Genomic DNA, 26,761 nt, shown 5'->3' with positions numbered 1-26,761 from the left:
GAGGGAGAAGCAGGCTCTATGCAGGGAGCCTGACACAGAACTCGATCCCAGGTCCCCAGGATCACACCCTGGGTTGAAGGCAGGTGCAAAATTGCTGAGCCACCCAGGGGTCCCTGATAGTATTTTTTTTTAATAATTTAGTAGATGAAAAATGGTCTTTTCATTTTATTTCATATATTCGAATCACTAAATAAGGGTGAACTTTTCAATAGGTTTATTGACTTTTTATGAAATTATTTGTTTCAAATGTTCTGCCCATGTTTCTATTGGGTACTCATTCAGTAGTGTGCGACAGCACTTTCCATATTAAGGAATTTCACTGTTTCTCCCTTTGTATGTTACAAATATTTTCCTAGTTTGTGCTAGACATCAATTTTACGGTGTTCAATAAATTGAACCACATATAAACTTAAAAGTTTCAAGACACTGATATTTTCCTTTATGGGTTATGCGTCTTGATGTATGATAATGGTTTAAAAACTTCTTTCAGATTATGCCCATATGTAGCCTCAAGCTAATTGAGCAAATTAAACTGGATACAGGTAATCGCCTGCCAGGGGCATATGTCATAGAACACTGGCTTCTGTTTTCCCCAACAAAAATTTCCTGGTTGAATGTCAATATAACCAAAACACATGCCCCTTAGCAAGTGACATCCACTATTGCTATTCAAATGGGCTGGGTTAATTTCACGTGTCCAAATGAATTTGAAGTCAGTAGATTTAAATATTGTACTTTTAATTTGTCACATTAATGCGATGCTTCTGAACATCTGTCAAAGAGCCTTCACATTCATCATTACAATCAATGTTCAATTTGACACTGTGAGATTGTAAAAGCAGATATCAGCTTCCTTTTATAAAGTAGGAAACAAAGGCTCGGAAACAGTAATAAATGACCTGCCCAAGATTCTCCAACCAATAAAGCCTGTAGGCTGTGGGTTGTAGGTCTTCTGGGCCCCTGGTCTAATGTTTTTTCTACTGTGTTGGAGGAGTTCTCCAGGTGAGAGTGGAAAAGTAGTTACAAAAACAGAGAACGGAGGAGTAGAGATGTATGTAGTCGGGCATATTTTCTGCAAGGGGAAAAAAAATTCTTCTAGTACTCCGTCCCCATGTTCTACTTGTGTTATAGGAACTTTGTTAATGGAGAATTTCTGCCTTTAACAAATTAGCAAACTAATCAAAACAACTGATTTTGATAGAAACATTTTGCTCACACTCCTTAAGAAAGAGACACCAATGGGCAGCCCCGGTGGCTCAGCGGTTTAGCGCCGCCTGCAGCCCAGGGTGTGATCCTGGAGACCCGGGATCGAGTCCCACATCAGGCTCCCTGCATGGAGCCTGCTTCACCCTCTGCCTGTGTCTCTGCCTCTCTCTCTCTCTCTCTCTGTGTCTCTCATGAATAAATAAATAAAATCTTAAAAAAAAAAAAAAGACACCAAAACCTATCAAATCTGAATCTGTTATTCCTTAAATATATGTGACTGTGGAATGGGGAAAGTAAATCATGACCAAATCTAGTGTATCTTTTCCTGACACCAACCAGGTTTTCGATTCTCCAACACTAACTGGGTGTCCAGCAATGCAATTTAGTTCTGACACTAACTACCTGGAGTTAGGATTAGACCCCTCAGCTTAAGTTTTCAGTCCTATGGACCGTTCCACATCAGATTCTAGTTGCAAATGCACTGTTCAGGCTACCCCCGTTTCTGCTTGGCCTACTACAAATTTAGGGGTCTGTCAAAGAAAAAACAGACAATGGAGCACCTGGGTGGCTCAGTCAGTTCAGTGTCTGCCTCTTGGTTTTGGCTCAGGTCATGGGTCCCGAGATCTCACGGGTCCTGAGATCCAGCCCTGCATCAGGCTCCACACTCAGCAGGGAGTCTGCTTAAAGATTCTCTCCCTCTGTCCCATCCCTTACTTGCGTATGCACACAGAGGCCTATTCTCTCTCTCAAATGAATAAACAAATCTTTAAAAAAGGAAAAGAGAAAAAGAAAAATTAGACCTAGAGAACATTTAAAGCAATAAAAACAGATTTTAATCAGTAACTATTTAATCAGTAATAGTAGGGGGAAAGGGGACTCATCAGTATATAGTACTGGTTCAGTTCCAAATACAGGGTGGACAAGGGGGATTTATGCGCAAGGAGCAGGGTTGGGGCCAGTGGAGGAAACATCAGGGAGGCTAAACCTACCTAACGGAGTTCTTGCTGAAGGAAAAAAAGAGTGACCAGATATCACCTGGGAGATGGTGAAAAATAAGGAATGTTCTCAGATATTAAGGTGATCAAGTATCAGAGATGCAGGTTTTGGTTAAAGGGACTTAGCAGGATTCTAGCTACAGCTGGACTCTTGAGGACAAAACCCAACATCAAGATCTAGTCACAAAAAAAGGACTCAGAAGAGCCTGCCTAGAGTTTAGTCAAGGAGAAAGCCTCTGTAGGTCCCCATGATTCACTAGAATGACTCACAGAACTCAGAAAATTGCTTTATTTACTAGGACTAGTTTACTACAAAGTAGACAACTCATGAACAGCCAAATGAAGAAATGTACAGGGCAAGTATGTGGGAAGGTATTCAGAGCTTCCATCCCTCTCAGGGCACACACCTTCCCCTTCCCAGTATGTCCATTTAGCTTCCCCAACCCAGAAGCTCTCCAAACCTCATGATGTAGGGGCTTTGGTAGAGGTCCCATTACACAGGCATGATTGATTAAATCGTTCCTGCCATTTGTGACATCTTTAAAGCCTAGAGGAAATTATGCTACGTGAAGTGACAAAGACAAATCTTGCACGATCTTGCTGATAAATGGAACCTAAAAAAGTCAAAAATCATAAAAGCAGAGTAGAGTGTTGGTTGCCATGGACTGGGGGGAGGGTGGAGGCAGGGGGGATGTTGGTCAAAGAATGCAAAGGTTTAATTATGCGGGATGAATATGTTCTGGAGATCTACTGTACAGCACGGTGACCATAGTCAATAATATTGTGTTATATGCTTGAAATTTGCTAAGAGAGTTGATCTCAAGTGTTCTCATGACACACAAACAAAAAATCATAACTATGTGAGGTGATAGGTATGTTAATTAGCTTGAGTAATCATTTTACAATGTATACATTGTTTCAAAACCACATATTGTACACCTTACACACATAAAATTTTAGTCAAATATAACTAAATAAAGCTAAAAAATTTTCACTTATTCTGTTAGCAAGAAACAGAGTTTAAGGCAATATAAAAAAAAAGCAAGTATGAGAAGACTAGCCTTGTTGACCACAATTCAAACCATACAGTATGAAAATTAAAAGGTCTTATTTTAAATATATTTAGGGGTTCTCTTTGCTAATCAGGACTTAATTAGACTCCTGATATGATCAAATGTCAATTTCCCATCAGAATTATCAATGAATTTACTCTATTGCTAGTTAAGAATTATGTCATAGTTAATAGCTACCTATATTATTAGTGTAAAGAAAACATAACCATCCTATCTAAAATGAAACACATAAGTTAACATCCATTACTTTGTGGAAAAATGTGGAGATCCATATTCAACATATTTAAGTTAATTATGTTAAGTGTTCAATTTATCACTCCCTCATAAAAGCTGCTAGTAACACATTGTAAATAATTCATAAATAAGATTTTTTTTGTGGAATTGTGATATTTACTCCTCTGTCCTAAAAATAGGCCTATACCCAACAGAAGCCTGTATATTCGAAAGCATTTTTAAATAAAACTTTAATTCCACAATCTAATGATACCTTTTGCTCCACCTTCAAAAACTGAGCCAGTTCTTCCAGAGTTAGGTGATCTTTCTTGTCACTGTAGTTCAAGAGCAACAAATAAAGGTCCCGTCTCAATGACATCATTTTGTAAAAAACACAAAATTCTTCAAATGTCAAAGTTCCCTGATTCTCATCTGTATCTGCTTCCTGAAAGAGGCATAGAAAAACCAAGGCAGTATGAGAGTTTGAAAAAGGAAATTCAGTACTGAGAAAATCATATTTACTATAAAAAGGCTAGAACACAGTTCACAAATGGTACACACATTCTTTTTAAGCACACGTGAGTTGATTTAAATTAACTATTATTAGGCCACAAAACAAGTTTCGTGTTATAAAGAATCAACCTTATAAAAACCAATTTCTCTGATCAACCACAGTAAATTTATAAACCAACAAAGAAAGCTTTAAAAAAAAAAAGTCTGAAAACACCATAATACATTTCTAAATAGGAAATGAAACAGAAGTGACATCCATATTAAAATTTGTGTCATTTAGTTAAAGCAGTAATTAGAAGGAAACGAAAATTGCAATTTATTAGAAAGCAAAGTAGACTGAAAACGGGTAAGATAAAAATTCAACTCAAAAGCTAGAAAAAATTAAGCTAAAGAAAACATACAGAAATAAATTATAAACAGAAGCAAAAAGCAGTGAAATAGAAAACAAACAGATATACCATCAAAGGGTGAGCAATTAAACCGAAAGCTGATCTTTTGAAGAAACTACTGAAAAAGAAATGTTGGACAAGATGAATCATGAACAAAAGGGAAAAAAAAAGATATTTAACACAGTATGAAAATACCAGTCTCTAACCAGTTTCTGAACTGTAATTCAATCAAATATAATTTTTAAATATAACAATCTCTCTTCAGTATAGGTAGCTTATTACTCTTAAAGCCATCAGGATCATTGGTACCTCCTTGTTTTCCCTCCATAGAAGTATGAAAAATCCATTTGAACTGATTTCTCGTTGAAATCATTTGTTTCTAGCAATTATTGAGCAAGAATCTTTCAACATGGATTTTCCTTCTGACTGGTTGAATTTTTCAGAAAACCCTAAAACTGCTGGGGATATGTAACGAGCAACCAATCCATTTCCACGATCTTCATTTTAAGTGAACACAGTTGTAACTGAACCAAAACTGACTGGGAATGAATGGCTTCTTGAAATGCGTGGGTTTTGTGACATATATTCAGCTGTTATGGGGTTTTAAGCATAGCTTTGAAAGTCAACGTGCTCATAAAAAAATGTATTTTTAAAAACTCTGCTAACCTTCAAATAATTATGAGCACACGCTTTAACCAATATTTCAATCATACATAATTTGGTTGTGGAGCCTTCTGTCCTCTTAAAGGTAGAAGGAGAATGGTCTATAGAATATCCACATTTTTGGTGTGTGAGATGCTTGTTTGTGGAGTCACTCACTGCATCTTAAGAAGCTGGGTCTAACCTTCAAATTTCTGCCATAACTTTGTTTCAAAATATCTAACCCTGGATACAGAGAAGAAGCATTTTTCAAGATTTCTTTATAAATGCCTGAATAGCTATGAGCAGAGAACTCTGACATTTAAACAATAGCATCTAAAGTCTTCAAAAGTAGCTAACCAGACTTAAAAGATTAACAAACTTTAGTTGAATCTTGCTCTGCAACAGAAAAAAAAAACAAAGAAAATTCTAGGCAGGCTTCAATGTCTGCACCAGCAAATCAGCCAGAAGAAGGATGTTCCTGAAATAATACTAATAAGACCTTTGGCCCTATCACTCCTGTCAAGAGCATTTACACAACCCTGCTGGGTACCAGGCCTAGAGTGGAAATGTTCTTCAGCAGGTCCTACTGCTTATCCAGTCACTTCTGGCTTGATAAGTCTTTAAACCTAGGGCCACAAAAAGAGACCCCTCATGTTTTCTTAAAACTTGTCTGAAGGATTTACTTTGAACGCATAAGACATTTGACACAAACATCTCCTGGTTGGCAAAATGCTTAGTGCGTTAGAAATAAAAGGTGTCTGAAGGAGGAAAAATCCAGACATATCGAACTTCCAAAAAGTACCCCCACATCATTATTTTTGTAGGCAGAGACTTTGCCTTCCTCTTTAAGCTTGGCCTCTCTGAAAAAAAAAAAAAAAAAAAAAAAAAGCTTGGCCTCTCTGACTTAATCAGCAGCTTTAAATACGCAATGAGCATTTTCTATGGAAAGGAACAGCTGGGAGTGTGGGGTTCACAAGAGGGTAAAGGTGAGATGTCACAGGGAGTGCCAGGAATGTGGCAAAGCCTTCCATATAGTTGAAAGACAGTTTGCTCTACTTGTGACAACACATTTCCCCCCCAAAGTCCCTCACTCCATCTCTGGGGTTCCTTCTCCAGCATATGCCTTCCTCTTCTCTCCTTTCTCTTATGCTGCTCTCCAGTGCAATGTGACCAAGCTCCTCTCATTGCAAACCATGTCCATCTAAGAGCTTCCCAAGGACAGGGCCACCGTAAGAGGTCACAGAACGGAACCAGCCTCCACCTTGAAAGCCATTATGGCAACTCATCCTTCATGTCGTTTCTGCCCTTACCACCTCTAAGAACAAATGGTTAGAAAACAAAAGAGGCACAAAACATTAACTGTCATAAAATATCACACCCTCTGCTTATTTTTACATGTACAAAATACCAGCCGATCACTTAGAAAATTATTGCAAAACATGGATTGTGCATATGACTTATGTCCAAATAAGAGCACTTCCTAAATTAATATATTAGCAATTACTCATAATCTAACATTGTCTTGGCAGTCACTTAACGGAGCTCACTTCTGCACCTTGGAAGGAGGACTAGATACAACCCCAGCTGGGTGCCACAGGGGAACTTCGGGCCCAAGGATTTTCCTCAAGGGCTGACCAACAGGGAAAGAGCATCTCATCTAATACCAACAGGCAGTTGGAGAACTTCTGGACAGCTCCCTAAATCATAGGAGTGAGTAATACAGCAGCACGTGTAAGCATCATGGATTCTAAATCTTAAACTCCTCTGAAATGAAACAGAGCCTCTTGAAGACCAGTAAGTACTGTTTTCTCATGTCACCTCGTCTTTATTCTAACCCTCACAAGAGCTCTGTGAGGTAGGCACATGAGATGTGATCACTCCCTCGAAGGGGCCTTGATCGAGTTCACTCCATTACCTAAATGCCAGGTAACGCGCTTATAATTACCCTCTGAAAACAGCAACAATTAAAAAAAAAAAAAGTTTAGGAAGTGAAATTATGGATATATGTTAAGTTTATGAAATTGTTTTTTTTCCCCCTTCAAGAAACAAAATGCCTCTTTTCATCAAAGGAAAACAAAACAATACAGAACAGGTAAGATCAACTTTCAATGAAACAAAATAGCCTTTGAAACACCCCCAAGTACAACAATAACCTCCAATGTGTTGTTGTTGTTTTTTTCCAATGTGTATTTTACATAAAGTCCAACTCAACTGTGAAAACGTACCTGAAACATTTGTCTGACTTTTCTTCGGGGCAGATTGACATTTAACTTGTGCATCAGTTGGTGTATCTCTTCAATATTCAATAAGCCATCACCGTTCTTATCAGCCTCCTCAAAGGTCTGCTTCACCCACATGAAGAAAGGTCAAGAAAAACACTTTTTTCATCAAAATAAAAACAGCTCTCTCACAGAATACTCACAAAGAGGTTTACCACGAACATGGGACTTGAGAAGAAATTCTTTTGAGGAGGCCCTGCCTGCAACCACAGGCTCGTGAGCTGCCAGTAGTGACAACCACCGCCAGGGGAACGAGCACTTGTACGTCATTCCCTTCACTTTGAAATGAGTCAAACCGTGTTCTCCTGAGAGCTTCTTTAACCCACACGTTCTTATCCAGTCCATTAAGGAATATGATGTGATGAAACTCCAAATATTTACGCCTTATTTTCTTTCTCCATGACCTTCCATTTAGTATATTTTTACCTCCACAACACCCCACACTAGACAATTTTTTCAGTTCCCTTTGCTTGGCCCACTCCTACCTTTAGAAACTTAGACTGTCTAGTTCAATCTCCTTATTGTCCATGAGAATATATAGCCAGAGGAGAAGGGGAAATCTGTTTAGGATAAATTAGTAAGAGATCCAGATTTTTGCCAACCTGGTCTAGGACTCGACTCGTATACAGAAGGCCTCTCTCTCTAGACTATGTTCATCTTCCTATTACTAGTCTTGAGGTTCTTACCTATTAGCACCAAACTTCTAACTCCAGGGCAAGCCTGATATGCTAGAGGTTACCCTCAAAATGCCAGTATGATATTAGGTGGCTGAGGGTAGGAAGCTGAGTTTAGATACAAAAGATTTACATCATGTGAACTGAGGTTTTAAAAAATCCTCAGGGGGAATGACTCTTGGGTTGCTCTGCATAGTAAGGAAGCAGAATAAATGGTAACCAGTGGGTGAACTGAAATTTTTTTAAGAATGGATGATTCATAGTTGTTGGGGGTAAATCACAGAAGGCAAGAATCATGTGTATGTTTAGAAAACCAAACTGAGTTTCAAAATTTGAAGGCGGATGAAGAATCAAGAAACAATGGTGGTGGAAGAAACCAGAAAATCAAAAAAGGGAAAGGCATAGGTTTAAAACCAACAAATAGGAGGATGGGAGTAGGTGACAGAAAAGGGTAAAGGGTTAATATTTCCTTATCAAGAAGATGATGTCAGACTAATGTCCAAAGTCAAAATATTAACAGTCTTCCCAGGGGTAGCACAGCTACACATTTCTTAGGTGATTCAAATTATGATTGTAGGAGACTATACCTCAGGAAGTAAAAACAACCAGAAAGTCTTATTTCTTCTAATTTTATATAGATAGGTCATTTTCATACAGTAAATACCTTGTTTCACATTTTGTTCCCTTTATAATATTTGAAAATGACCAGCCTCATTCTTTCTAATTCAATTTCTCCTCAGGTAGGAGCTCATTATACATGACACCTGGAAGTTAAGTGACCCAGGATGAGGGTAAAAATAATTGAAGAATCAAAAGAGTGAAACATTTGAGCCAATTACTAGTATCTGATTCTCATTTTTTTCTGTTTTCTGGGCACACAGTGCCCATCCCTGTCTATTTCTTTTGACTGTGGACACTGCTCTGTACCCAACAATGTACTTTGCCAGAGTTCAAAGAAGTGATGAAATGAGTTCAATAGTGATAATACTCTCATCCGTGGGATCCCTGGGTGGCTCAGCGGTTGAGCTCCTGTCTTGGGCCCAGGGCGTGATCCTGGAGACCCAGGATCAGGTCCCATGTCGGGCTCCCTACATGGAGCCTGCTTCTCCCTCTGCCAGTGTCTCTGCCTCTCTGTGTGTCTCTCATGAATAAATAAATAAAATCTTTTAAAAAAAGAAACCTTTAAAAAAAAAATACTCTCATCCGTTTATTTTATACTTTTTTACCAAAGCCTCTCAAAGACTTCTCCAGAAAAGAGGCAAAGACAAGCAAACCCTAAGTATGAGTATTTTGCTGATATAAACCCTAAGGGTGGGCCTGTGTCTGCAAGGCCTTCCGTGTCAACGCACAAGCTGGCCTTGACAATTGGTTTAGGGGATATGGAACTAGTACGGCATAAACAGAAATAGAAGCAGACCTAGTGCTGATTCCTTGTTGACCTGGCCCTGTGACAAGGGGTCACTTATGTCACTTCTTGGGCCTTCCATTTCTTCATCTATAATGTCAGTGAACACAACTAAATGACCTTGACGCCCCTTCCAACTCTAAGATTCAATGAAAGGAAAAAGCATTCTCTTCCAGTAATAGTACACATGGTATACGATACAATTACAGGTAAAAGTATTCTGATACCTTAAAGCTATTCTTCATAATTAAGATATGAATGCCCATGAAAGCTCTATATTAGTGACTTGCATCATTATACAGGACAAGTTTGAGAAACTATCATTCTGTAAAGAAAAACTGGGAGAGTAAAACACAAAACAAAACAAAACAAAAAAACTGGGAGAGTAAAAACTGAATGACAAGTTATGGCCTAGAAATTTCTATCAAAAACTATAGGAAAATGTAAAGCATTGAATGGTATTTTCTGTAGAGGTGGGCAAACTTTTTCTGGAAAAGGCTTCATAGTAAATACTTTAGGGTTTGTAAGCCATTAGGTCTCAGTTCCAACTATTCGATTCTACTCCTATGACACAAAAGTGGCTATGGGCAACACACAAATTAATTGGCATGGTTATATTTCAATAAAGTTGTATTTATGGACATTGAAATTTGAATTTCATGTAATTTTCATAATTTCACAAAATTCCTCTTCTTTTGATTTTTTTCAACCATTGAAAACCAATTCCTAGTGTAGGAGCACATAGGAAAAGGGTAATGGAAAAAAGAAAAAGAAAAAGAAAAAGAAAAAGGTGATGGGCCAGATATGCCTTACAGGCCACAGTGTGCAGGATTCATGATTTATAGGGAAGATGTAGTAAACCTTTGGTTCACAACATCCGTAAGGGACTGCCTAAAATCTTCTAGGGGTAATAATTTCCCTTGTAGGTTCAAGAGATAAGGTGGGAAATCATGGAGGAGAACAGACTGATGGAAAAAAAACACTGAGGCTTACAGGCTGGGGCCACTGAGATTCCAGACTTTATCTGAGTAGGAAAGCAAAAAATTTGTCAGTCCTTACCTCTCTTTAGCAATAAAAAAAGTAGCTATTATTTTAAGTGCTTAATATGTATTTAATAACAGTGTTCTAAGTACTTTGTGTATATCAACTCATTTGATCTTCACACAGCTACATAAGGCACACACTATGATTAATATCATCACCAGGTGACAAAGACTCTGAGGAGAAAGAGTTTAAGTGACTTAACCAAAGTTACACGGTACAGGCCAGAATTGGGGGCTGAATGCCAGGCAGTGCAATGCCAGTCTGAGTCTGTAAACACATTATATTGCTTGTAATAGATAGAAGTACTGCATCTAACTCCAAGGAACATAGCCCTATTGCAGAAATAACTTGAATTACATTTTACACTGGATGGATTTGCTTTTCATACAGCCTCTTAAGATTCATTACGCTCAGTATTAATTCACAGTGGAAAGTTTCAGACCTATTTGAAATGTAATAATAATGAACATCCCAAAGCTGTTCAACTAATGTAATTAATGTGTATGCTCAATCAAGGATGTTTTTCTGTTATTAAAATATTACCTAAAACCCTATCAAATTCTGAAAAATCTGTATGGAGAATCATTCCCTGATTCAACATAACTTTCCTTATTTTTGACATCAGCTTCTTTTTTATTATTTATTAATTTCCTCTTTCCTTTTCTCTCCTTACTGACACAAGCATCAACTGTTTCTATATTTCTTATAAAATTGTTCCCTGTGCAGTTCTGGGGTTTACTTGCTTTCCAGATAGCATATTTTCAGAATATGAAATCCCTCAGCTGTCAACCTGGTTAATTCAAACATGAAAACTTTCTACTGCCAGTGAACATGGACAAACAAAATCAGGTTCAAAAAGCTATTGAGCTAGGCTGGTGTAAATTCAAATTAGAATATTATAACTGTAGGATGTTAAATGTAATCCCCAGGGTAGCCATAGAGAAAACAGCTATAAAATATACATAAAAGGACATGAGAAAGGAATTTAAAATTCCTCTACAAAAAAAAAATCAACTAAACAAAAAACGTAATGCAAGAAACAAGAGACATCAAAGCTATAAGGCATATAGAAAGCAAATAGCACAATGACAGAAACCCCTTCTTATCAGTAAGCACTTTAAATATAAACGGATTAAACTCTCCAATCAAAAGACAGAGATTGGCAGAATGGATAAAAACACATGACCCAACTAGAAGAGATTCAATTAAGATCCCAAAACCCCAAACAGGTTGAGAGTGAAATGATGGAAAAAGATATTCCATGCAAATAAGCAGAAGAGAACAGAGGTGGCTCTCCAAATATCAGATAAAATAAACTTTAAATTAAAAAAAAATTCTTAAAAGATAAATAAGGACATATTATATTGATAAAAGGTTCAAAGATATAACAATTATACCTCTGATGGGAAATGTATTCAGTTCTACATAATAGTTGGAGAATTCAATACCTCACTCAAAGTATGGATAGAACAACCAGATAGAAGATAAGGAAATAGAGAATGTAAACAACACAATAAACCAATTAGGTCTAACAGACATGAACAGAACATTCTAACCAACGACAACAGCATACACATTCTTCTCAAGTGCACATGGAACATTTTCCAGATAGATCATATTTTAGGCCATAAATTAAGTCTCCAATTTTAAAACAGATCTCATTCAAAGTATCTTCTTTTCCCACCACATGATGACGTTAACAGCCAATAACCAGGAAAACTAGAAAATTCACAAATTTTAAAAATTAGACAACACACTTTTAAACAACCAATGAATCAAAAAAGAAACCATAAAGGAATTAGAAAACACTTAAAGACAAATGAAAATGAAACACAACATACTAAAATTTATACAGTGAGAGCAGTGCTAATGGGGAAATTTCCAGCTAATACACCTGAAGCTAATGTAACATTGCATGTCAACCATACTGTCATTAAAAATAATTTTTTAAATAACAACTAAAAATAAAATTTAAGAAAGATCTCAAAATAGCCATCTACTTTACAACTTAAGGAACTAGAAAAAGAAAAACTAAATCCAAAGTTAGCAGAAAAGGAAGAAAATTAGAAAGATTAAAGAGCAATGAAACAGAGATAGAAAAAAGAAAAACAACAGGGAAAAATCAATGAAACCCAAAGTAGGTTCTTTGAAAAGATCAACAATATTAACAAACCTTTAGCTAGCTGGACTAACAAAAAAAAGTGAAAGGATTTAAATTACTAAGATCCGAAACAAAAGTGAGGATATCACTACCAATTTTACAGAAATAAAAAAGGATTATAGAAGAGTACTATAAACAATTGCATGCTAACAAACTGCATAATCTAAATGAAATGGACAAATCCTAGAAACACAAAACCTACAGAGACTAAATAACAAAGGAAACAAAATGTGAACAGATCTGTAACCAGTAAGGAGCTTAAATCAGTAACCAAAAATCTCTTAACAAAGGAAACTCGGTATTTAATACTTGAACTTGATAGCTCCACTGAATTCTACCAAACATTAAAAGAACTAACACCAATCCTTCTCAAAAAATTGAAGAGGAAGGGACATCCCCTAACCCATTCTATGTGGCCAGCATTACTCTGATACCAAATCCAAAGATACCACAAGAAAAAAAATACAGACCAATAAACAGCATAAAAGTCCTCAACAAGATGCTCGCAAACAAAAATTCAGTAGTATATTAAAAGAATTATACACCGTGACCAAGTGGAATTTATTCCTGGAATATACAGATGGTTCAACATATGAGAATAGATCAATGCAATATACCACATCAACATAATGAAGGAAAAAAACCACATGATCATTTCAATTGATGCATAAAAGCATTTGAAAAAATTCAACAACTTTTCATGATAAAAACACACAAAGCAATAGGAATAAAAGAAAACTACTTCAACATAATAAAACTCACATATGAAAAGAACAGTAAATATCATATTCAACAGTGAAAGACTGAAAGGTTTTCCTCTATAATCAGGAACAAGGAAAGCAAGGATGCCAGCTTTCACCACTTTTATTCAACACAACTAAGTTTTAGAGCAACTAGGAAGGAAGGGAGGAGGGAATGAGGAAAAGTAGGATGGAAGGAAAGAAAGAAGGGAGGAAGGAAGGAAGGAAGGGAGGGAGGGAGGAAGGAAGAAAGGAAGGGCCATTTAATTTAGAAATATAATTATCTACATACAGATGATATGATCTTATACACAGAAAACCTTAAAGACTCCATAAAAAGCTGTTAGAATAAATGAATTCAGCAAAGTCGTAGAACACAAAGTCAACACACAAAAACTAGCTGTATTTCTATATATGAACATTAACAATCTGAGAAGGAATTACAAAAACAATTCCATTTACAATTGAATCAAAGTAATAAAATACTTAGGAATAAAGGAAGCCAAAAAACTTGCACAATGAAAACTACAAAACGTTGTTGAAAGAAATTTAAAAAGACACAACTAAATGAAAACACATCCCACATTCATGGATTGGAAGACAATTTAGTTAAAATGTCAGTACTATCCAAAGCAATCTACAGATTCAATACAATTTCTATCCAAGTCCTAATGACGCTTTCTTTAGAAATAGAAAAATCCATCCTAAATTCATATGGAATATCAAGAAACTCTACATAGCCAAAACATCTTGAAAAGGAACGAAATTGGAAGACTCCCACTTCTTGATCTCAAAACTTATCTCAAAAAAAAAAAAAAAAACTTATCTCGAAGCTACAGTAATCAAAAACAGTGTTGTATTAGCGTGAAGACAAACATATGAATCATTAAAATAGCCCAGAAATAAACCCTCACATCTATGGTCAAATGATTTTTGACATGGCCGACAAGACCTTTATATGAAAAAAGGACAGTATTTTCCACTAACGGGCCTGAAAAACTTGGATATGAACATGCAAAAGAATGAAGTTGGATCATTAGCTAACACTCCCCAAAAAAATCAACTCAAAATGGATCAAGGACCTAAATGGAAGACCTGAAACAATAAAACTCTTAACAGAAGACAGAATAAAATCTTCACAACATGGGATATGGCAAGGATTTCTTGGGTATTAACACCAAAGCACCCGTGAGAGGAGAAAAAACAGACAAATTGGACTTGATGAAAACTTAAAAATCTTGTGCATCAAGGACACTATATCAATAAAGTAAAAAGACCAACAGGATGGAAGAAAGTATTTGCAAATCATGTATCTGATAAGGGATTAATATACAGAACTCTTAAAACTCAACAGAAAAACAGATAACCGGATTTAAAAATGGGGCAGGAGGGATAAGGGGGTGCATCAAATTGTTCACATCAGTCACCTTGAAGAAGAAGGTGCAAAAATTCATACACAGGGATAAAGACTATTGATCTTTCCCTCATGCAGCTCTGTATTCTTCGGCTTACCGCAATGAGCATGCATTTCTCATGTAACTGGAAAGATCTGATAAAGGGGTAAATTTTGCTGCCACTTAGAAAAAAACGACAATATGCCCGTTGCTCTTACTGGTCTACTTCAAGGCTTATGAGAGGCAGTTACATACGTGGTTAAAGGCTCTGTGAACACTGTGAATTTGTCCTAGTTAACTGGGTGAGGATAGCAACTTCTAGAATTGACTGTCTTCCCCTACAGCCATGTCCCTTTCTTCTTCCTTGTTGGAGAACCTCGGTTGTGTTCAGGTATTCAAGAACCAGGTGCTCCAATGGAAGCGGAAGGTGAATCTTGATTGGCCTTAGGACAGCCATCCCCAAAGTATAATCCAAAGGGTCCCCATAACCATGAAGTCCCCGCCTTTTCCAACTATTTACCTGGGTGAGGCTAAGTTTTCTTCATGCATTTCCACTAAAACAATATAACATATGGACTGAATGCAGAGGCAGACAGGAAAATACTTGGGTTCTATTCAGGTAGATGTTAAAAAGACTTGCAAAGGAGGAAAGCCACTCTACTGTTCCTCACTAATTTGTCTTGAAAAATAGTTCTCATAAAAATATGTTAACATGTGGGATGCCTGGGTGGCTCAGCGGTTGGGCATCTGCCTTCAGCTCAGGGCGTGATCCCGGAGTCCTGGGATGGAGTCCCACATAGCGTTCCCCGCAGGGAGTCTGCTCCTCCTTCTGCCTGTGTCTCTGCCTCTCTCTGTGTCTCTCATGAATAAATAAATAAAACCTTAAAAAAAATATATGTCAACATGTAATAGTTCATTATAATTGTAAATGAATTGACAAATATCATTTTTAATTTTCAGATTTAATTTCTAATATGACAGTATCAACAGCTGAAACCCACATAAACAACAAACTCTTTGGAGTCTTCAGTTTTTACGAGTGCAAGAGTCCCGAGCTCCAATTATGCTCATTATTTACCTTGTTGAAGACTGGCTTAGAAACGGGCCTATAACAGCAATTCTGGCCAATGATGAGACTTAGTCTTTTGGGGGTAGGAGGGGAGGGGTGTCCTGGGAAGATTTACTTTGCTCTTAAAGAAAAGGGTTTGTGAGGGGCACCTGGATGGCTCAGTCTGTTAGGCATCTGCCTACGGGGCCGTGATCCCGGGAGTCCCAGGATCTGGCCTGTCCAGCGGGGAGTCTGCTTCTCCTTCTGCCCCTCACCCACTTGGGCTTTCTCCCTCTCACTGTCTCTCTCTCTCTCTCACTCACTCTTTCTCATAAATAAATAAATAAGTAAGTGAGTAAATAAATAAATAAATAAATCTTTGAAAAAAAATTTTTTAAAGGTTTGTGAGAAGAAACTATGATCCCTCTGAGCAGGGCTGTTTGGAGCTGTCACCAGAAGCAGCCATACGTCCGTCTGACCAAGGGGCATCCCACTGAGGACTGCACCAACCACTTGGGCCTCGTCGAACCCCGGTCTCTGATGACATCACTGAGCCACTGCCTGACCAACCCTTGAACTGCCCCATCTCACATCTCCTGCTCATGAAAAATGAATATTCTTTTAGTTCCAGGCACTGTTGGTACAGTTCTGTGGCTTATACCAGAAAGCGATTTTATTCGGTATTTTTGTGGGGCTTTTTTTGTAAACCAAATGTTAAGGAGTGAAGGACTAAATTAACGGAATAAAGCACAGAAAGTTAGTTTCTATGTTTGTTTTGTTCATTTATGAATCCCAGGTGCATCTATCCGCATGCTGTGAATATTGATGAAAAACATCACGGCTCATCAGCTCAGACATTCACACTGTCAAAATTCCTTTCATGGGCTGAATATTTCTGCTCTGCTCAAACAATACCCTGGGTGAGGAATTATAACTAGAGCAGCACAAATTTATCACTACGCTGGGGGGAGAAAAATCAGGGCACACATTCCAATGACAGCAAGGAAGTGGTACTATTCTCTTCATACACAGGGACACATGTATTTTAAGACCATTCAAAATTTGAGAAAGGGAACCAAAGCAGTCAACACCTCCATTGCCCTCACTTTACAGATAAGGAAATTGAGGCCAGAAAGGCCATGGCAGCTGACCAGCTCAATACCAGCAGCAGAAGTGCCTTCAGACCAAGCATGTTGACTATTTATCTTGTCAGTATTACAGGACCTCAAGAAAGGGCTTAATCAAGGAGACTCAGATGTGTCCCCAGTGTTTTAAACAATTGAGAGAAGGTAAATGGTATGAAGTAGAAAATAACTTGTCCTTCTGTGTCAATCAGTTTCCAAACTGTAAATTAAAGAGAGAGAAGAAGGAGGAAGGAGCTTAATATTCATATGTAATAAGAACTCAAAAAGTACTTGTTGGGACACCCGGGTGGCCCAGGGGTTGAGCATCTGCCTTCGGTTCAGGGTGTGACCCCGGGGTCCCGGGATCGAGTCCCACGTCAGCCTCCCCACAGGGAGCCTGCTTCTCCCTCTGCCTGTGTCTCTGCCTCTCTCTCTCTGGGTCTCTTGTGAGTAAATAAATAAAATCTTAAAAAAAAAAAAAAAAGTACTTGTTAAAACTAAACTGATTTGATCATAAAGCAGGATTTTCTCTAATCCAAATAAACTCTTTCCCAGCTAGCTCATCCCTCCTAGGAAACCTTAGGCTGCACGCAGAGGCCTCTCAGATCGTGGTGCTAAATTCAGGCTCCTCACCAGAATCCTGCTCCTGCGTCCATGCAAGCTTGTCTCTCTACGTTGTGCGCATTCATCTACTTGGGGTCAGAGGGAGCAGAGGGCAGAAAGGTGCTGGGGGTAAAGAGGAAGAGAGGAAAGCAGCTTTACGCCTCAAACCTGTAGGAGAGAATAAAACACAGTCTAATACACACACACACACACACACACGCCGAGATCAAAGTTAACACTCCGGGGAGGATATTGGTCGTGGGTCCTCTGCCGCTTGGCAAGGGAGTCCTCATCACTGATGCCAGCCATCAGGTACTTGAGGCCTGTGATCCAGGTGCGGGCCTCCTCGGGGTTGGAGGTGATGAGATCCAGAGACTCCATGTGGTTGCCATGGTAGATGGTGAAGCAGCAGCTGGGATCGAAGTGCCCCTCAGCTTGTCTGTGGAATATCTCAGACTGCCGGCCCTCGGTCACTTTGTAAATGGAGTCAATAAGTACTGGGAGGAAAGTAAGGCACACAGTTACGTGGCAGGTGAAGGTATGCATAGTGGATTAAGGGGGAAAAGAAAGAACAAAGCCATCATAAATTTTAAAAATAAGCATCGGGATCCCTGAGTGGCGCAGTGGTTTAGCGCCTGCCTTTGGCCCAGGGCGCGATCCTGGAGACCTGGGATCGAATCCCATGTCGGGCTACCGGTGCGTGGAGCCTGCTTCTCCATCTGCCTGTGTCTCCGCCTCTCTCTCTCTCTCTGTGACTATCATAAATAAATAAAAATTTAAAAAAAAAATAAGCATCAACAGGGATGCCTGGGTGGATCAGTCAGTTGAACGTCTGCCTCTGGGTTTCAGCTCAGGTCATGGTCTCATGGGTCATAAGGTCGAGCCCTGCATCAGGCTCTGCACTCCGCATGGAGTCTGCTTGATGATTCTCTCCCTCTGCTGCTCCCCACACTCGTTCTCTCTCTCTCTCTCAAATAAAAAAAATCTTTAAAAAAAATAAGCATAAACAAATTCACTGTCTGTGAATTGCAGTATTATGTTCAATTGTGAAATACAAGCCCTGTTATTTCCTGCTAGGAACCTTCTCCACATACCACTTTATCTTCCTGGGCAGCCTGGACAATGCCTTTCCAGGCCCTGCATCAGGAGATGTTGAAATTTATGATACGGGGGCACCTGGGTGGCTGAGTTGGTTAAGCAGGTCCCTTCGGCTTGGATCATGATGCCAGGGTCTTAGGATCGAGCCCTTCGTCGGGCTTCCCATTCAGGGTGGGGGGCCTGCTTCTCCCTCTGCCTCTCCCTCCAGCTTGCGCTCTCTCTCCCTCAAACAAATAAATAAAATCTTTAAAAATAAAATAAAAATAAAGCAAAAATAAAAAAAGAAATTTATGGTAGGAAGATCAATATACACATCGGGATGAAAAGACTGGTAGAAAAGGAGACTATGAATACAATCAAATTTATAGTTTGCACATTTGCACAGGCAAAACATACAAAAGTACCTAGGACCAACTCTAGAGTTATGCAGAAGATGAGAGTTCAAAATTGGAAGGAAAAAAAAAAAAAACATGTGGTGATAACTGAGCAGCACTGATAAATGTGATCGGCATTTACAGAAAGAATGCTAGGATGGTAAAGGTGAAGCAGGGCTTAGAGAGGTACAGAGGAATAGGGTGGCATCCCAGGAGAGAAAGCATAAGATACGGAAACACGAGGTCCACACTAGGGATGGTAAATAGACCATTTATGCTAGACTGGAAAGCTCGAGAGACAGAGAGAGAGAGAGAGAGAGAGAGAGAGCGAGCTGGGAGATGAAGCTGGAAAGGTAGGTGGAGGCTAGATCACAGCCTAGTATAAGAGTCAGAGATAAGCACCATTTAGGTAATGGAGCAGTACTGCAGCTTTGGATCAGTGAAGCACTAGCAGGGACGATTACTTTAGATTAAAATAGTACTTTTTTATTTGTTTGCTTGCTTGTTTTAAAGCATTGAACCAGAAGTGTTGCAAGTTTACTGACTGCCTCTATGTACCATCTTTTCTTCCTCCTCCTCCTCTCCTCCTACTCCTTCTCCTCCTCCTCCTCCTCTTCCTCCTCTTCCTCCTTAATAGCAAAGTCACAATTTTCTTCTGGTATCAACTCATTCCCTGCATGATTCACAAAGAAACGAGCCGAAGCCCACCCTAGAGCAAGTTTTGGTGAGTCTAAGCCATTGGGGTTGGCCCATTCCTATTTCTTATGACTGATTAAGGTATGAGACGATAACTCAGTTTTAACCAAGGAGACATGGGACTGTCTGCTTTGAGAGAAAATACTGGAAAGTGGTTCCTCTCTCCTAAAAAAGGAAGCATCATGTTGCTGTTGCCTTGACTACAGGGCCAACACACAAGGGACAGAGCCAAGAGCACTGAAGAAAACCAAACTAGAGAATGTCCCACGCCTGGACCTGCCGAGCTCTGAGTTTCCTGTTGAGTGAGATGTTATATCCATTTATCATGAAGTCTAGGTTAGTCAAAGTCTTCTGCTACTTGAAGAGGAAAGCGTCTTAACTGACAAAAGCAGAAGAAACTAGCAAAATGGATATGGGTTAGGAGACATCTCAACAGGCCAGAAAGGTGAAGAGACTGTAGACCAGGGCGGTGCCTTTGAAACAGGAAGGAAGGAGATGAGAGAGCCATTACATGGGACCTGACACCGACTTGGTGACTGTACAAAGTGTGGGACAGAGACTTTAAGTAGGGCTGAGATCAAGGCTCTTTTGCTTGATATTATCAAAAGTCAACTCACTAATGAGTTAACCGTGCTCAGAATATGGCCGTACACTTTTAAGTCCATTGGATTTATGATACCCTTCACCTTTTCTTGAAAAATAAAATAAAATAAAAGGTCTCACGTTATAAAACCTCATATCCCAACAACAACAACAACAACAAAAAAAAAACGATGCCTCCAATACAGGGGAAATATTAACATTCACAGCATTCATGGACAAGAAAACTTTTATGGATTGAAATTCCCAAAGAATTAAAAACGCAAAAATGGTCCTTACTTATTCAGTCTGTCCACATTCTTTAGCAACAGACGGCAAAACTTACAAAAATACCAAGTTTCGTAGACCTGAAGCTTCCACAGAGCACAGCAAATATAACTCATGCGTTACTATATCAAGTCAAGCAAAGAATTCAAAGGCTGGTCTTACTTTTTGCCTTCTCACTCTTCCTCGAGGGTCTCCATCGAAGGCGGGTCCGATGCTCATCCAGGTAAAAGAGCCGGACTAGCCCTTTGGTTCCACGTTTCAGTTTGATCATCTGAGTCCCAGACTGCATCACACTCATGCATCTTTCAACTGCAAAAGAGATGAGAGGATTTTCAGCTCGTAGTGCACATGCAGACTGGCGTTCAGAAAATTTACTATCAAATAAAACCTCGGATTCACTCCCCAAAGATTCCAAGGGCCAGAAGACAAAGTTGGTAAAGGTAATCTGGAAAGAGCTACTGGGGAATGGATTTTCCAGTCTTAGGTTAGTAAAAAGCCTTCCTGATTGAAATAAAATTGTACTTCCAGATAAACAGCGCATTAATGCTACACAAGGCCATCTTCTGTCCTAACTGGCAACATGTTTTTTGGTATGAGGCTAATCATTTGATGCTTGGATGTATGTCCATAAAGCATTTCTCAGACTTCATGGTAAATCTTTTGAGCTTCTATATAGTCAGCTCTAAAAACATGTCAATCCTTTAAAATGCAATCAACTAAAACAAGATTGACAAATGTTAATAATTTTTTAAATTGAATAACGATTACTGATGGGTTCGTATTATTGCATTTTTGTGTACATTTGAAAACAGGATATGAAAACATTTAAATAAATAAATATGAAAATAAAATAAAAATAAATAAATAAATAAATAAATATGAAAATAAATACCATTTTTAAAATGTGATCAGAAAAATAAACACGTATTCACAATTCAATATAAAACATTTGCTGATTAATGAAGTAAACTGCTAAGATTTTCCACCTAGAAGAATAACTTAGTGATTGAATTCAGGCACTATCCAAATCTCTCATTGTTCAAGTTGAAACTATCATTTAAATTCTCTCTGCTGGGATCCCTGGGTGGCACAGCGGTTTGGCGCCTGTCTTTGGCCCAGGGCGCGATCCTGGAGACCCGGGATCGAATCCCACGTCGGGCTCCCGGTGCATGGAGCCTGCTCCTCCCTCTGCCTGTGTCTCTGCCTCTCTCTCTCTCTCTGTGTGACTATCATAAATAAATAAAAATTAAAAAAAATAAAAAATAAAAATAAAAAAAAAAATAAATTCTCTCTGCTTTGAGAGGAACCTTGTTAGAAGTGGGCATCTGGGGACGCCTGAGTGGCTCAGTGGTTGAGCGGCTGCCTTCGGCCCAGGTCGTGATCCCAGGGTCCTGGGATCGAGTCCTGCATCAGGCTCCTGCAGGGAGCCTGCTTCTCCCTCTGCCTGTGTCTCTGCCTCTCTCTCTGTGTCTCTCATGAATAAATAAATAAAATCTTTTAAGAAAAAAAAAAGAAGTGGGCATCTGTCAGTGTTGCCTGTTTCCCCTTCTTAGTAAGAGTAAGTAAGTAAGTAAGGGGAAATACCCCTTTCCCATTTCATGTGTTTTTGGTGGCCTATCAATCACCCCAACTAAGAAATGCGCACCTGACTAACTTAAGCTAAGAACAAATGTAACTCCCTTCCAAAGAACACAAATCCTAAGCTGTGCATCAAAAGGGAACAGAACGGAGCGCTGGAGTCGCCGCGCGGCAGCTCGCTCCCGGCCTGTCTCCGCGCTCCCTGCTACAATGAGCTTCCTCAAAAGTTTCCCGCCGCCCGGCTCGGCATGGACCGAGGCTGTGCTGAAGGGCAAGGGCCTCGGCACCGGCACGCTCTGCACCGCGGAGAGCCGCCTGTCTTGGTTAGATGGCTCTGGATTAGGATTCTCACTGGAATACCCCACCATTAGCTTGCATGCGGTGTCCAGGGACCTAAATGCCTATCCACGAGAGCATTTGCATGTTATGGTGAATGCTAAATTTGGAGAAGAATCAAAAGAATCTGTTGCTGAAGAAGAAGAAGACAGTGATGATGATGTTGAACCTATTGCTGAATTTAGATTTGTGCCTAGTGATAAATCAGCATTGGAGGCAATGTTCACTGCAATGTGTGAATGCCAGGCTTTGCATCCTGATCCTGAGGATGAAGATTCAGATGATTACGATGGAGAAGAATATGATGTGGAAGCACATGAACAAGGGCAGGGGGACATCCCTACATTTTATACCTATGAAGAAGGATTATCCCATTTAACAGCAGAAGGCCAGGCCACCTTGGAGAGATTAGAAGGAATGCTTTCTCAGTCTGTGAGCAGCCAATATAACATGGCTGGAGTCCGGACAGAAGATTCAATCAGAGATTATGAAGATGGGATGGAGGTAGACACTACACCAACAGTTGCTGGACAGTTTGAGGATGCAGATGTTGATCACTGAAGATGATTTATGCTGCTGTGGGATTCTGCTCATAACTAGGAAAGGACTAAAGAACTTGGTGCCTCTTCTACTGTGGAGTGGGTGTTGATGAAAGTCTTTTTCCTTCTCCAAAATTTACCTGAACCAGTTCTTTTTTTGAGACAGACTATATACTGAGACAAAAAGTTGTCACCAGCAGAAGAAACTATGACCTTTATTAACAAAGGTGAATTAACTTAACCAAGAGGGTATTTGTAGTTTATCATCTACCCAAAACTTTTGTGTATAGGTATCCTCCGAGTAGGCCTATAGTTCCTGCTTTCACTATATGCATCTGCTGTAACCTGGCAGGCCTATGTGGTGAGAATGCGCAGGTGCTTGAAGACATAGGTAGACTGGATGGGAAGGAAGGAGGCTGAATCTAAGATATATCCTTTAGAGCCTAAGGATTCCCTTACCCCTTAAAAAGAAAGACAAAGAGATCTCAGAGAAATCCTGGCCACTGCTTGTTCTTCACAGGGATTAGGGTCTCTTTACTAATTTGGGATCCAGGTTAATTCATTTAGGCATCTATAGAGAGCCTCTTGGGAAATATCCTAGCCACATGAAATACCACTAATATGGATGCTTCTGATTAGCTTTTACTTCTTTCACCATGTTTCACCAGTCTGTTTTGTTATAACCTCTTAGGTTATAGCCTTTAATTTCTAACCTCTTAGGTCAGTTTCCATAACAAATGAAATTGGGATGAAGTCCTCACAGTACTTCAATGATAATTGTTTTGTCTTTGTAATAGTTTAACGAATAAATCTAGGTTTTCTAAAAAAAAAAAAAAGGAACAGAACTGGGCCATTACGATGGCCAAGACTTAAGAGATGCTCCTGCCCAGCCTCCCAAAGATGCCAGAGTTGTTACAGTTAGCCTTAAGGCTGACATTTTCCGCTTGATTCTGCAAGTTATTCAATACTCTTTCAACTACTTTCTTATTACGTTAGCCAGAGATAGCATCTATCTCGCCAACTAATGCACAGGTACATATATAACCACTAGAGCACTAGAAACATCTGGCTCTGAGCACCTATCTTAGCAAGCTGTTAGAAACAAATAAAAGAAACACAGAAAATAAACTTCAACAACATGAGACTTCAGCTTTTTTTGACCAAGTATTTTGCCTTTATCAGGAGAGATAACATGCCCTTAAACTTAACATTGTACGTACAGAGCACTCACTAAAAGTCACTTCACCATAACCAACTTTCACTCTTCCCGGCATGAAGAGCTTTTTCTTCTCCAAAGAAATCAAGGAGGAGCTGCATAAAATTAAGTATGGTTTTAGGATCTGATACTATAAGGAAAGTGAAATTATAGGTTGCTCTTTCTCATTTTGTATGACACATCAAATAACCAAAAATAATTTTAAAGACTGTGCTTAAGAAAACAAACACACAAAACTTAAAATACTGCCTTTGATGCACAGAGAAAAATTTGAGATTTGGTTTCACACTCATTAGTAGTCACCCACCCTGAGTTCGTTTGGGTAACAAAAGCCCGATTTGAATTCTTGGCAACCACATTGACCATCTCACACCACTAATTAGAGGGAGAACAGTGTCAGTGTATCGGAGATAAAACCAAGTCAGACCAACACAGCCAAAACTCCTAGGAAAACCTGAGAACTTGACCGACCACTGATAATAGCAAGTCACATTGGGGCTTCTAGCTGACTCAGTTGGTAGAGCATCTGACTCTTGATCTCAGGGTTATAAGTTCAAGCCCCATGATGGGTGTAGCAATTACTTAAAAATAAAAATCTTTTATGGGCAGCCCGGGTGGCTCAGTGGTTTAGCACCGCCTTCAGCCCACGGCATGATCCTGGGGTTTCAGAATCAAGTCCCACTTCGGGCTCCATGCATGGAGCCTGCTTCTCCCTGTGCCTCTATCTCTGCCCCCCCCCCACCTCTCTCTCTCTCTCTCTCTCTCTCTGTCTCTCATGAATAAACAAGTAAAATCTTCTTTAAAAAAAACTAAAATTAAAAATAAAAAAATAAATTTTAAAAATCTTTTTAAAAAATAATAATTAAAAATATAAAATAGTAGGTCACATCAATAAACAGATGTTCACAGAGCAACTCCTTGCTCCAGGCGCAGGGCTATGTAATGAGGTAAAGCAGAGAACAAGGAGATTTTGTCTTTGACTTAAAGAGGTTAAACTTTAAGAGAATAAAACATCTAAAAGGATAATGTATTAATGGTAGTTTAGAGCTGTGGTCAAGAACAGAGTCTGAATCTAGAAGCCTGGGATAGAATCCCAGATCTGCCACTTAACTAGCTATATGGCTTTGGACAAGTTACCTAATCCCTGTGTGTCTCCATTTCTTTACCTATAAAGTAAGAATAATAATCTTGAAATGTTGTTGAGGATTGAGGAGTCAGCTCTTGTAAAGTACTGAAGACACTGGCTGGCATATATCGTAAGCACTAGAAATGGTAGCTAGCTACTATTATGGTTTTATTGTTGAAAACTTTAAAAATAAATGCCAAGTCTAATGTGAAGACAAAAATACTGGGGGATTCCACAGAGAAAGGAGAATACAGTGGGCTAGAGGTATGCTCAGAGGATAGGGAGGGATGGGTCCCCAACTTTGGAAGAGTGTCTCTCAAGGAAGTCGACAGGATATGTGATTCCATGGCCCAGACAAAACTAGGCTGTAGGAAGCCGGGGGTAGAATAAGATCTTAACCGACTAGCATGAGAGATTCACTAGACATTTCTGAGCAAAGGATTGGTGGAATTAAAAAAAAAAACATAATTCAGGAAGATGTTTCTTTGGGAAGAGAGAATGAAATAAATTATTTAAGCCAGAGTGGAAAACTGAATTGACTATACTATCAAAGATCTAACAGCAAGCACTGCCTATACATCTGACATAGTGTCCTCGGCTTGTTCACACTTACTCCTTCTCTTTCCTTTTCACAGAATCCCCACTTTTTTTTTTAACCTAAAATGCAACTGCTATGCCCATAACATCTCACTACTTTAACAGGAAAAGCACAATGATATAAAAGTGCAATCAGTCATTTGAGCTAATAAGTACCATCTACTATTTAGCAAAAGTATCATTCAGAGAAACCCAAATATTTTAGAAAGTAGGATTCAATCCCTCACTGAGGAAAGGCATATATATAATATATTAATATTCAGGGATGCCTGGGTGACTCAGTGGTTGGGCGTCTGCCTTTGGCTCAGGTCGTGATCCTGGGGTCCTGGGATCGAGTCCCACATCGGGCTCCCCACAGGGAATCTGCTTCTCCCTCTGCCTATGTCTCTGCCTCTCTCTCTGTGTCTCTCATGTATAAATAAATAAAATATTTCAAATAAAATTTTAAAAAATAATAAAAATATATAAATATTCACTAGCTTCACATTGATCCCACCAGCTCAGCCATGGGCTGACTCCAGCTTCATCCACTGCAGTAAACAAGCATATATGATTGAAATGTATTTGCAGAGCTAAGATCTGAAACCCTGTGCTACTTAACTTGTTGATGTCGCTCCTGCACGCTCCTTATCACATGGAAAAGCCATTTAGCTAGAGTCAAAATGAAAAAATCAAGTCCAGAGGAGTCTTGGGAGTGAGTCACCTAAAGTATTTCTCCCTCCCTCAGACCTCACTGTGGACAAGCCACTGAGATGTAAGGCTAACCAGAGAAAGAACATCCTCAGTCATTCTTTGTAACTCATCCAATGTTGGAGGCAAAAATATTCTTCC

The 26,761-nt window shown here is 39.1% G+C and overlaps 1 protein-coding gene, 1 long non-coding RNA gene and 1 pseudogene across 10 annotated transcripts in view; 2 read left to right on the top strand and 1 right to left on the bottom strand.

Moving 5' to 3' along the window:
• Window positions 1-16,527, top strand: part of LOC144293660 (uncharacterized) — a 28,503-nt gene extending 11,976 nt beyond the window's left edge. The window contains exons 2-4 of one of the 4 annotated variants that reach the window (XR_013360867.1): window positions 6,561-6,825; window positions 7,075-7,123; window positions 16,177-16,527. This is a non-coding gene — a long non-coding RNA (uncharacterized LOC144293660). Of the gene's footprint in view, window positions 1-6,560; window positions 6,826-7,074; window positions 7,124-7,232; window positions 7,683-16,176 lie in introns of those variants that run through there. The other 3 variants (XR_013360864.1, XR_013360865.1, XR_013360866.1) reach the window with 3 other exon arrangements.
• PLCH1 (phospholipase C eta 1) overlaps window positions 1-26,761 on the bottom strand; it is a 202,317-nt gene that overhangs the window by 60,459 nt on the left and 115,097 nt on the right. For all 6 annotated transcript variants that reach the window (XM_077864628.1, XM_077864627.1, XM_077864631.1 and 3 more), the window contains 4 exons: window positions 20,701-20,847; window positions 17,757-18,000; window positions 7,257-7,386; window positions 3,762-3,932 (listed from right to left, as the gene is read on the bottom strand). In XM_077864628.1, the coding sequence (XP_077720754.1) occupies window positions 3,762-3,932; window positions 7,257-7,386; window positions 17,757-18,000; window positions 20,701-20,847 (692 nt within the window). The remainder of the gene's footprint in view (window positions 1-3,761; window positions 3,933-7,256; window positions 7,387-17,756; window positions 18,001-20,700; window positions 20,848-26,761) is intronic.
• LOC144293658 (methylosome subunit pICln pseudogene) lies at window positions 22,327-23,836 on the top strand (annotated as a pseudogene).

This window comes from Canis aureus, chromosome 22 (genome assembly GCF_053574225.1).
Source record: "Canis aureus isolate CA01 chromosome 22, VMU_Caureus_v.1.0, whole genome shotgun sequence".
In the NCBI taxonomy this organism is placed as follows: domain Eukaryota; kingdom Metazoa; phylum Chordata; class Mammalia; order Carnivora; family Canidae; genus Canis; species Canis aureus.
Note: the sequence above shows the minus strand (reverse complement) of the source record. Positions and strands in the feature narration are given on the sequence as shown.